Source organism: Bombina bombina, chromosome 10 (genome assembly GCF_027579735.1).
Source record: "Bombina bombina isolate aBomBom1 chromosome 10, aBomBom1.pri, whole genome shotgun sequence".
NCBI lineage: Eukaryota > Metazoa > Chordata > Amphibia > Anura > Bombinatoridae > Bombina > Bombina bombina.
Genome location: NC_069508.1, coordinates 46,564,616 through 46,577,195, shown reverse-complemented (window position 1 = coordinate 46,577,195; position 12,580 = coordinate 46,564,616). Strand labels below are relative to the sequence as shown.

The following is a 12,580-nucleotide window of genomic DNA, read 5'->3' as shown; positions in this document are numbered from 1 at the left end:
ATTGGAAAGTTGTTTAAAATTGTATGTTCTATTCAAATCGTGAAAGAAAATTTTGGGGGTTCCTGTCCCTTTAATAAAAGAGCTATTGTTGTAGCCGAAGTAACCAGAAAGGGAGGAGACTTCAGCATCTTAGTCACATATATGTTTTCGTTTAATTCTTTAACTTCAATGCCAACAACAGATTCAAACAACCGAATAACAAATACAGGTAAGTGTATTTATATACATATTAATTCATAAGTTTGTAGAAAGACGTGAGATTAAAGTAGATTCAGTGGACAATGATTATGTACAGTATAAACATCAAAAACATTGTTTAAAAAGTAAAAGTGCACATAATTATAAAATCTTACATTTTTATCAGGTTTTATACATTAAAAAGGATTGCCAAGCGGCAGGCGTCTCACTGCGATAAATGGAATTTCTTTACTCATAAGAAAAATCTTAAAAATGAGACTACAAATCAAAATACAATGAGAAAAGTACAATAACTGTATAGCGTTGTGTATATTCTACCTTCTATTTGTCAAAAATGTTGACTTCTATTTTATGCCTAGTGTATTTATTCCCGCAACTGTGGATCAAATAGCACCTGGACATATAGTTGATGCTGTTGCAGGACCTTTAAAAATTGTAAGGAAAAAAAAAAAAGTCATAAAGCTTAGAAAGGTTCCTCGGAAATCATCAAACACACCCTAAAATTCTGTAGATCACATTAATTGGCTAAATAAGCTTTCATTTACATACAAACGAGCAATGGTGGGTGTTTTACAATTTTACAATGATAAATAGGATTCCCGTGAGGATAGCATTTAGTTCCATTGTACTGAGCATATTCATAACAAAAAAATGCCCAATGGGTTGCTGTATTGGTGCATTGGCAATCAACGTTATTAGGCACTCCAATTTTAAGGCAGACTCTGAATGGAATCGACTTGTTCTACAGAATGTTGAAGATCTTCTGTCTTTGGCCAAATTCTCTTTGTAGATGTTTCATCAGATTTGAGTTGTAATCCTTTTTAACTACATTTCAAAAAGTTCTGACACCAGCAATGGTTTGAGTTAACGTGCAAGAAAAAAGAATTGCAGGCGTATAAAATGTCATTAATGTAAAAAAATAATAAAAAAAAAATAAACTGGAATGTAATACTAAGAAAGTTATTGGAAGAGATGGTCAGTCATAGCAGCAAAATGACAGATGGGTAACGCTAAAAAGACGTTACAAAGTTGGTGATAGTGGTTTTGATTTAAAAAAAAAAAAAACAATATGGAGAGAGTAGGCATATTATAAAGACCAACACAAAAGTCTAGGCATGCAAAGTTACAGATGAAAAGAAAAAGATGACACAGACATTCACCAGTTAAACCCTCAAGGGCTTGCCAGCCCTAGAAGAAACATTCTAGCGAATATTATACATAGCTGTGGTGTATTTATCATAATTTAATTCAGGATATTTTTTATTTTTTATTTATTGGTTTATCACACCAACAATTAAGACACTTTAGGATTTATATAATAAAAGCTATATAGGTTTAATTACTAGTGCAGCTATTAATAATGTTCGCAAGTTGGTTTCAGCGATCGGAAATTAGAAACGACATAGAAATATGAACTGTAGGAAACGTGCTGCATTTTCTGTTAATCAGAATATGCATCATATCAGATGAGGGTGTCTGGAAGTTATTTATGGAGTTAGTGGACAATGGGTTTTTAGGTAATCATGCAACCATGCATGTTGCTGCTCTCACACGTGTGCCCTAGGCCTAATTCCCTCCCCTTTAAGAAGATTCATGTAACCGCCTTCAACATCGCGCCTAGATTCCCAGATACCCTCTTCAGGAACCTGCAGTCCGAGAGGAAAAAAAGAAAAGATGACAGTTACCGAAGCATTTCAGAAAGAGAAGACAGATCATTTGTTTCATTTGAAAAAGCAAATTTTACATGAAAAGGGACATTAAACTCAAAATGAATGGTTAAAGGACAGTCTACACTAAAATTGTTATTGTTTAAAAAGATAGATAGCGCCTTTACTTCCCAGTTTTGCACAAAAACATTGTTATATTAAATATACTTTATAACATTTAAACCTCTACATTTCTGCCTGTTTCTAAGCCACTACAGACAGCCTCTTATCACATGCTTTTTTATCAGCTTTTCACAACAGGAGACTGCTAGCTCATGTGAGCCATAAAGATAACATTGTGCTCACGCCTGTGAAGTTGTGCACAACACAGCACTAATTGGCTAAAAATGCAAGTCAATAGATAATAAATAAAAAGTCATGTGGTCAGGGCTGTCAGAAGAAGCTTAGATACAAGTTAATCAGAGAGATAAAAAGTGTATTATAACTGTGTTGGTTATGCAAAATGGGTAATAAAGGGATTATCTATTTTTAAAAATAACATTTTTATTGCAGACTGTCCCTTTAAACAAACCACCAATAAAATGTTTAAGCACAGTAAAATTAAACAAATATGCTATGTACATCTTTTATTTGCTTTTACTATAAACTACTAGCATTTTTCCCCTCTGTCCCAAAGGCTGTCGTGTGTCCTGGATACTTAAAGGGATAATGTATTAAAAGAAACTGAAGGAACACCCTTACAAATAGGCTGGGCCTACTGGGAGGTGGATTGCTGCTGCCGCTGCTTTTTTTTTCTATACTGCAGTGCGGACATTTTCCGTATGTGTGTCAGTTAGACGTGTACAGAAGCGCTTTGCATCTCTCGTGGTCTGTTTTGCTGGGACCAAATATATGAGGGGTTTCAAAGGGCGTATTCATAGACTGCCCCAAAACAGCACAAATTTAGTTAAATTTGCTTATAAAAATGTATTTTGACGACACATCTTCTGCAATGCAGTGCTTAATTGTGGATATAGTCTATGCATATATAAGACAGTTTAATGTCCCTTTAAGCACTAACGAACCATTTGCCATAAAACTTTAAGAATGCTGAAAAGTGACTGTTGAGAATTGGGCTGCACAGTAAAGAAAATGAACATGCTGCAATATAAATGAATGCTGAAAGGGTCCCACTTCAGTTGTAGGTTTGATTTTTATTTATATTTTATTTATTATTTTTGTAAAAGCTTCTTTAACATACCCCTTGTGCTGACCTCAGAGGACACAGCGCATGATTGGTGTGCGTGCGCCATAAGATTAATCTTAGAGGTTTTGTTTGTTTTAAACATCATCCTGATAAGCTGAAGACAACCTTATTATTTGCACTATAACGCCACAAAAAAAAAGGGGCGGAGTTGGGCACCAAGACTAAGGTACACTATGCTCTTTTAAAGGGACACTAAACCCACATATTTTTTCTTTCATGATTTAGGAAGTGTGCAATTTTAAACTTTCTAATTTACTTCTATTATCTAAATTGCTTCATTCTCTCTATTTCTTCAACAAAGGATATCTAAAGAATGAAGCAAATTCATTAATAGAAGTAAAATGGAATGTTGTTTAACCCCTTAAGGACCACAGCACTTTTCCATTTTCTGCCGTTTGGGACCAAGGCTATTTTTACATTTCTGCAGTGTTTGTGTTTAGCTGTAATTTTCCTCTTACTCATTTACTGTACCCACACATATTATATACCGTTTTTCTCGCCATTAAATGGACTTTCTAAAGATACCATTATTTTCATCATATCTTATAATTTACTATAAAAAAATTATAAAATATTAGGAAAAAAATGGAAAAAAACACACTTTTTCTAACTTTGAACCCCAAAATCTGTTACACATCTACAACCACCAAAAAAACACCCATGCTAAATAGTTTCTAAATTTTGTCCTGAGTTTAGAAATACCCAATGTTTACATGTTCTTTGCTTTTTTTTTGCAAGTTATAGGGAAATAAATACAAGTAGCACTTTGCTATTTCCAAACCACTTTTTTCAAAATTAGCGCTAGTTACATTGGGACACTGATATCTTTCAGGAATACCTGAATATCCCTTGAAATGTATATATTTTTTTTTAGAAGACATCCCAAAAGTATTGATCTAGGCCCATTTTAGTATATTTCATGCAACATCTCGCTACCAAATGCGATCAAATAAAAAAAATTGTTCACTTTTTCACAAATTGTTTCACAAACTTTAGGTTTCTCACTGAAATTATTTACAAACAACTTGTGCAATTATGGCATAAATTGTTGTAAATGCTTCTCTGGGATCCCCTTTGTTCAGAAAAAGCAGACATATATGGCTTTGGCATTGCTTTTTGGTATTTAGAAGCCCGCTAAATGCACTGCGCACCACACGTGTATTATGCCCAGCATTGAAGGGGTTAATTAGGGAGCTTGTAGGGAGCTTGTAGGGTTAATTTTAGCTTTAGTATAATGTAGTAGACAACCCAAAGTATTGATCTAGGTCCATTTTGGTATATTTCATGCCACCATTTCACCGCCAAATGCGAACAAATAAAAAAAAAGCGTTACATTTTTCACAATTTTAGGTTTCTCACTGAAATTATTTACAAACAGCTTGTGCAATTATGGCATAAATTGTTGTAAAAGCTTCTCTGGGATCCCCTTTGTTCAGAAATAGCAGACATATATGGCTTTGGCTTTGCTTTTTGGTAATTAGAAGGCAGCTAAATGCCGTTGCGCACCACACGTGTATAATGCCCAGCATTGAAGGGGTTAATTAGGGAGCTTGTAGGGAGCTTGTAGGGTTAATTTTAGCTTAAGTGTAGGTATCAACCTCCCACATGACACATCACACCCCCTGATCCCTCCCAAACAGCTCTCTTCCCTCCCCCACCCCACAATTGTCCCCGCCATCTTAAGTACTGGCAGTAAGTCTGCCAGTACTAAAATAAGAGTTTTTTGGGGATTTAAAAAAAAATAAATAATAATAATTCTGCTCTGTAGGATCCCCCCTTAGCCCCCAACCTCCCTGATCCCCCCCAAACAGCTCTCTAACCCCCCTCTCTGCCTTATTATGCGCCATATTGGGTACTGGCAGCTGTCTGCCAGTACCCAGTTTGAAATCAAATGTTTTCTATCAATTTTTTTTATTTTATTATTTTAAAACTACTATTTCTGTAGTGTAGCTGCCCCCCCTCAACCCCCAACCTCCCACCCGCCCAGATCGTTAGAATTTATAATGTTCAACTTCCCACCCTCTCTCCCACCAAGTACCCACCTTACTTGTTCCATAGTGTAGGGTTCCCACTCCCGCGCGCGCACATCCGCGCACGCGCGCACCGCGCGCACCCGCGATCACGTGCACGCGCGCAGCACGCCGCGCACGACGCGCGCACTCGAGCCCCGCCCCCCTTCCCACCGATGGCCACCCACCCCGCCTCCCTGGATCAGCTCCCACCCACCAACGAACATAGCCATTGATGGCCGATGCAGAGAGGGCCACAGGGTGGCTCTCTCTGCATCGGACGGCTAAAAAATGTTATAGCAGGATGCCTCAATATCGAGGCATCACTGCTATAACATGAAAGCAGTGGAAGCGATCCTGATCACTTCCAACTGCTTTCAAAGACCAACGACGTACGGGGTACGTCCTTGGTCATTAACTGCATTTTTTTGCAGGACGTACCCCATACGTCGTTGGTCGTTAAGGGGTTAAAATTGCATGCTCTATCTGAATCATGAAAGAAAATTTTGGGGTTTAATGTCCCTTTAAGTTATAAAAACACTTCCATGTTGCTGCTACACATTGTGCATCAGGGACATAAAACCCCAATTCTTTCGTTCATGATTTAGATAGAGCGTTAAAAAAAAAAGTTTTCCTCATATATGGTGGCAATGCCCAAACGTAACGAATATCTGGGGAAAAATCTTACAAAAATTGAGTAAAATACCAGAATATAACATTCCATTAGATCCATGCTTATGGCTCTTTAACAAAGTCCCTAAAAAATGGTCTACACCAGGGGTGTCAAACTTGCGGCCCACGGGCCTCATGCGGCCCTCAACCTAATTTTGTGCGGCCCACGCCACCTCCATGAAAAATATTAATTATAATATGCTTATTACTTAAAGAGGGAGTGCGCTTACTGTTAGGGATGCACATACATTAAAACATACGTTATTAAAAAGAAAAAACAGAATTTATGTTTACCTGATAAATTACTTTCTCCAACGGTGTGTCCGGTCCACGGCGTCATCCTTACTTGTGGGATATTCTCTTCCCCAACAGGAAATGGCAAAGAGCCCAGCAAAGCTGGTCACATGATCCCTCCTAGGCTCCGCCTACCCCAGTCATTCGACCGACGTTAAGGAGGAATATTTGCATAGGAGAAACCATATGGTACCGTGGTGACTGTAGTTAAAGAAAATAAATTATCAGACCTGATTAAAAAAAACCAGGGCGGGCCGTGGACCGGACACACCGTTGGAGAAAGTAATTTATCAGGTAAACATAAATTCTGTTTTCTCCAACATAGGTGTGTCCGGTCCACGGCGTCATCCTTACTTGTGGGAACCAATACCAAAGCTTTAGGACACGGATGAAGGGAGGGAGCAAATCAGGTCACCTAAATGGAAGGCACCACGGCTTGCAAAACCTTTCTCCCAAAAAATAGCCTCAGAAGAAGCAAAAGTATCAAACTTGTAAAATTTGGTAAAAGTGTGCAGTGAAGACCAAGTCGCTGCCCTACATATCTGATCAACAGAAGCCTCGTTCTTGAAGGCCCATGTGGAAGCCACAGCCCTAGTGGAATGAGCTGTGATTCTTTCGGGAGGCTGCCGTCCGGCAGTCTCGTAAGCCAATCTGATGATGCTTTTAATCCAAAAAGAGAGAGAGGTAGAAGTTGCTTTTTGACCTCTCCTTTTACCGGAATAAACAACAAACAAGGAAGATGTTTGTCTAAAATCCTTTGTAGCATCTAAATAGAATTTTAGAGCGCGAACAACATCCAAATTGTGCAACAAACGTTCCTTCTTTGAAACTGGTTTCGGACACAGAGAAGGTACGATAATCTCCTGGTTAATGTTTTTGTTAGAAACAACTTTTGGAAGAAAACCAGGTTTAGTTCGTAAAACCACCTTATCTGCATGGAACACCAGATAAGGAGGAGAACACTGCAGAGCAGATAATTCTGAAACTCTTCTAGCAGAAGAAATTGCAACTAAAAACAAAACTTTCCAAGATAATAACTTAATATCAATGGAATGTAAGGGTTCAAACGGAACCCCCTGAAGGAACTGAAAGAACTAAGTTGAGACTCCAAGGAGGAGTCAAAGGTTTGTAAACAGGCTTAATTCTAACCAGAGCCTGAACAAAGGCTTGAACATCTGGCACAGCTGCCAGCTTTTTGTGAAGTAACACAGACAAGGCAGAAATCTGTCCCTTCAGGGAACTTGCAGATAATCCTTTTTCCAATCCTTCTTGAAGGAAGGATAGAATCTTAGGAATCTTAACCTTGTCCCAAGGGAATCCTTTAGATTCACACCAACAGATATATTTTTTCCAAATTTTGTGGTAAATCTTTCTAGTTACAGGCTTTCTGGCCTGAACAAGAGTATCGATAACAGAATCTGAGAACCCTCGCTTCGATAAGATCAAGCGTTCAATCTCCAAGCAGTCAGCTGGAGTGAAACCAGATTCGGATGTTCGAACGGACCCTGAACAAGAAGGTCTCGTCTCAAAGGTAGCTTCCAAGGTGGAGCCGATGACATATTCACCAGATCTGCATAACAAGTCCTGCGTGGCCACGCAGGAGCTATCAAGATCACCGACGCCCTCTCCTGATTGATCCTGGCTACCAGCCTGGGGATGAGAGGAAACGGCGGGAACACATAAGCTAGTTTGAAGGTCCAAGGTGCTACTAGTGCATCCACTAGAGCCGCCTTGGGATCCCTGGATCTGGACCCGTAGCAAGGAACTTTGAAGTTCTGACGAGAGGCCATCAGATCCATGTCTGGAATGCCCCACAGCTGAGTGACTTGGGCAAAGATTTCCGGATGGAGTTCCCACTCCCCCGGATGCAATGTCTGACGACTCAGAAAATCCGCTTCCCAATTTTCCACTCCTGGGATGTGGATAGCAGACAGGTGGCAGGAGTGAGACTCCGCCCATAGAATGATTTTGGTCACTTCTTCCATCGCTAGGGAACTCCTTGTTCCCCCCTGATGGTTGATGTACGCAACAGTTGTCATGGTGTCTGACTGAAACCGTATGAACTTGGCCCTCGCTAGCTGAGGCCAAGCCTTGAGAGCATTGAATATCGCTCTCAGTTCCAGAATATTTATCGGTAGAAGAGATTCTTCCCGAGACCAAAGACCCTGAGCTTTCAGGGATCCCCAGACCGCGCCCCAGCCCATCAGACTGGCGTCGGTCGTGACAATGACCCACTCTGGTCTGCGGAATGTCATCCCTTGTGACAGGTTGTCCAGGGACAGCCACCAACGGAGTGAGTCTCTGGTCCTCTGATTCACTTGTATCTTCGGAGACAAGTCTGTATAGTCCCCATTCCACTGACTGAGCATGCACAGTTGTAATGGTCTTAGATGAATGCGCGCAAAAGGAACTATGTCCATTGCCGCTACCATCAAACCGATCACTTCCATGCACTGCGCTATGGAAGGAAGAGGAACGGAATGAAGTATCCGACAAGAGTCTAGAAGTTTTGTTTTTCTGGCCTCTGTCAGAAAAATCCTCATTTCTAAGGAGTCTATTATTGTTCCCAAGAAGGGAACCCTTGTTGACGGAGATAGAGAACTCTTTTCCACGTTCACTTTCCATCCGTGAGATCTGAGAAAGGCAAGGACAATGTCCGTGTGAGCCTTTGCTTGAGGAAGGGACGACGCTTGAATCAGAATGTCGTCCAAGTAAGGTACTACAGCAATGCCCCTTGGTCTTAGCACAGCTAGAAGGGACCCTAGTACCTTTGTGAAAATCCTTGGAGCAGTGGCTAATCCGAAAGGAAGCGCCATGAACTGGTAATGCTTGTCCAGGAATGCGAACCTTAGGAACCGATGATGTTCCTTGTGGATAGGAATATGTAGATACGCATCCTTTAAATCCACTGTGGTCATGAATTGACCTTCCTGGATGGAAGGAAGAATAGTTCGAATGGTTTCCATCTTGAACGATGGAACCTTGAGAAACTTGTTTAAGATCTTGAGATCTAAGATTGGTCTGAACGTTCCCTCTTTTTTGGGAACTATGAACAGATTGGAGTAGAACCCCATCCCTTGTTCTCTTAATGGAACAGGATGAATCACTCCCATTTTTAACAGGTCTTCTACACAATGGGCTGAGACCTGTGGAACCTCCCCCTTGGGGGAAGCCCCTTGAATTCCAGAAGATAACCTTGGGAGACTATTTCTAGCGCCCAAGGATCCAGAACATCTCTTGCCCAAGCCTGAGCGAAGAGAGAGAGTCTGCCCCCACCAGATCCGGTCCCGGATCGGGGGCCAACATTTCATGCTGTCTTGGTAGCAGTGGCAGGTTTCTTGGCCTGCTTACCCTTGTTCCAGCCTTGCATTGGTCTCCAAGCTGGCTTGGCTTGAGAAGTATTACCCTCTTGCTTAGAGGACGTAGCACTTTGGGCTGGTCCGTTTCTACGAAAGGGACGAAAATTAGGTTTATTTTTTGCCTTGAAAGGCCGATCCTGAGGAAGGGACGTTGCCCTTACCCCCAGTGATATCAGAGATAATCTCTTTCAAGTCAGGGCCAAACAGCGTTTTCCCCCTTGAAAGGAATGTTAAGTAGCTTGTTCTTGGAAGACGCATCAGCTGACCAAGATTTCAACCAAAGCGCTCTGCGCGCCACAATAGCAAACCCAGAATTCTTAGCCGCTAACCTAGCCAATTGCAAAGTGGCGTCTAGGGTGAAAGAATTAGCCAATTTGAGAGCATTGATTCTGTCCATAATCTCCTCATAAGGAGGAGAATCACTATCGACCGCCTTTATCAGCTCATCGAACCAGAAACATGCGGCTGTAGCTACAGGGACAATGCATGAAATTGGTTGTAGAAGGTAACCCTGCTGAACAAACATCTTTTTAAGTAAACCTTCTAATTTTTTATCCATAGGATCTTTGAAAGCACAACTATCCTCTATGGGTATAGTGGTGCGTTTGTTTAAAGTGGAAACCGCTCCCTCGACCTTGGGGACTGTCTGCCATAAGTCCTTTCTGGGGTCGACCATAGGAAACAATTTTTTAAATATGGGGGGAGGGACGAAAGGAATACCGGGCCTTTCCCATTCTTTATTAACAATGTCCGCCACCCGCTTGGGTATAGGAAAAGCTTCTGGGAGCCCCGGGACCTCTAGGAACTTGTCCATTTTACATAGTTTCTCTGGGATGACCAACTTGTCACAATCATCCAGAGTGGATAATACCTCCTTAAGCAGAATGCGGAGATGTTCCAACTTAAATTTAAACGTAATCACATCAGGTTCAGCTTGTTGAGAAATGTTCCCTGAATCAGTAATTTCTCCCTCAGACAAAACCTCCCTGGCCCCATCAGACTGGGTTAGGGGCCCTTCAGAACCATTATTATCAGCGTCGTCATGCTCTTCAGTATCTAAAACAGAGCAGTCGCGCTTACGCTGATAAGTGTTCATTTTGGCTAAAATGTTTTTGACAGAATTATCCATTACAGCCGTTAATTGTTGCATAGTAAGGAGTATTGGCGCGCTAGATGTACTAGGGGCCTCCTGAGTGGGCAAGACTCGTGTAGACGAAGGAGGGAATGATGCAGTACCATGCTTACTCCCCTCACTTGAGGAATCATCTTGGGCATCATTGTCATTGTCACATAAATCACATTTATTTAAATGAATAGGAATTCTGGCTTCCCCACATTCAGAACACAGTCTATCTGGTAGTTCAGACATGTTAAACAGGCATAAACTTGATAACAAAGTACAAAAAACGTTTTAAAATAAAACCGTTACTGTCACTTTAAATTTTAAACTGAACACACTTTATTACTGCAATTGCGAAAAAACATGAAGGAATTGTTCAAAATTCACCAAATTTTCACCAGTGTGTCTTAAAGCCTTAAAAGTATTGCACACCAAATTTGGAAGCTTTAACCCCTTTACAGTCCCTGGTATCTGCTTTGCTGAGACCCAACCAAGCCCAAAGGGGAATACAATACCAAATGACGCCTTCAGAAAGTCTTTTCTAAGTATCAGAGCTCCTCTCACATGCGACTGCATGTCATGCCTCTCAAAAACAAGTGCGCAACACCGGCGCGAAAATGAGGCTCTGCCTATGATTTGGGAAAGCCCCTAAAGAATAAGGTGTCTAAAAACAGTGCCTGCCGATATTATTATATCAAAAAACCCAGATTAAATGATTCCTCAAGGCTAAATATGTGTTAATAATGAATCGATTTAGCCCAGAAAAAGTCTACAGTCTTAATAAGCCCTTGTGAAGCCCTTATTTACGATCTTAATAAACATGGCTTACCGGATCCCATAGGGAAAATGACAGCTTCCAGCATTACATCGTCTTGTTAGAATGTGTCATACCTCAAGCAGCAAGAGACTGCTCACTGTTCCCCCAACTGAAGTTAATTGCTCTCAACAGTCCTGTGTGGAACAGCCATGGATTTTAGTGACGGTTGCTAAAATCATTTTCCTCATACAAACAGAAATCTTCATCTCTTTTCTGTTTCTGAGTAAATAGTACATACCAGCACTATTTCAAAATAACAAACTCTTGATTGAATAATAAAAACTACAGTTAAACACTAAAAAACTCTAAGCCATCTCCGTGGAGATGTTGCCTGTACAACGGCAAAGAGAATGACTGGGGTAGGCGGAGCCTAGGAGGGATCATGTGACCAGCTTTGCTGGGCTCTTTGCCATTTCCTGTTGGGGAAGAGAATATCCCACAAGTAAGGATGACGCCGTGGACCGGACACACCTATGTTGGAGAAAGACAGATAAGTGCATAATGATTTCTTTAACACATGCAGTTCATTACTATGGTAGCACTGATTTCCCACATCATTTCTGTCCATTCCTTTCCATCATTTTCTCTTTAACTAAAATCACATACTTTATATATATTTCTATGAATTTATTTTATATTATGTACAACAGGTATGTCTATCACTATTATAAACAGTGGGTCGCAGGTGGAGCGTGTGTCTCACCTTCTTAAAAGCATTAGAACACATTTCCTCAAGCCAGAGTAAGTTAATTAGGAGTTACACAATCTTTTGAAATGTATACAGTTATAGCAAATGCCACTGCACTGTTTAGCAATGACAAGATATGTAGGTAGTGTGCGGCCCACGTGAGTTGTACTTGTATGGAAAATGGCCCGCGACTAAAATAAGTTTGACACCCCTGGTCTACACCAACAAAAACTTTCTTTAACATCCTAAGTAACAGTTTTAAAATTCCCCTGGCCAGAAATTGGAAAACAGACAAAATTTCCCTCATTACCACAATGGCTACAAGAATGCAACCGCACTCTCTCTCTGGAAGAATTTCACTTCCTAAAAACCAAAAACTTAGATACGTACGCACAAAAGCTCGCATCCATGGAGACCTATCATAAAAGCAGATCCTAATACCCCCCTCTAACACACAATCCATCTCAGATGTTGACTTAAAGGGACACTTAACCCAAAAAAAATGTATTT

General features: G+C 40.7%; 1 protein-coding gene across 1 annotated transcript in view; it reads right to left on the bottom strand.

Moving 5' to 3' along the window:
- Positions 1–1,290: 1,290 nt before the first annotated feature.
- Positions 1,291–12,580, bottom strand: part of FNBP1L (formin binding protein 1 like) — a 363,084-nt gene continuing 351,794 nt past the window's right edge. Inside the window, exon 15 of the mRNA XM_053694034.1 lies at positions 1,291–1,844. Coding sequence (XP_053550009.1) covers positions 1,837–1,844 — 8 coding nt within the window. The 3' untranslated portion in view covers positions 1,291–1,836. The remainder of the gene's footprint in view (positions 1,845–12,580) is intronic.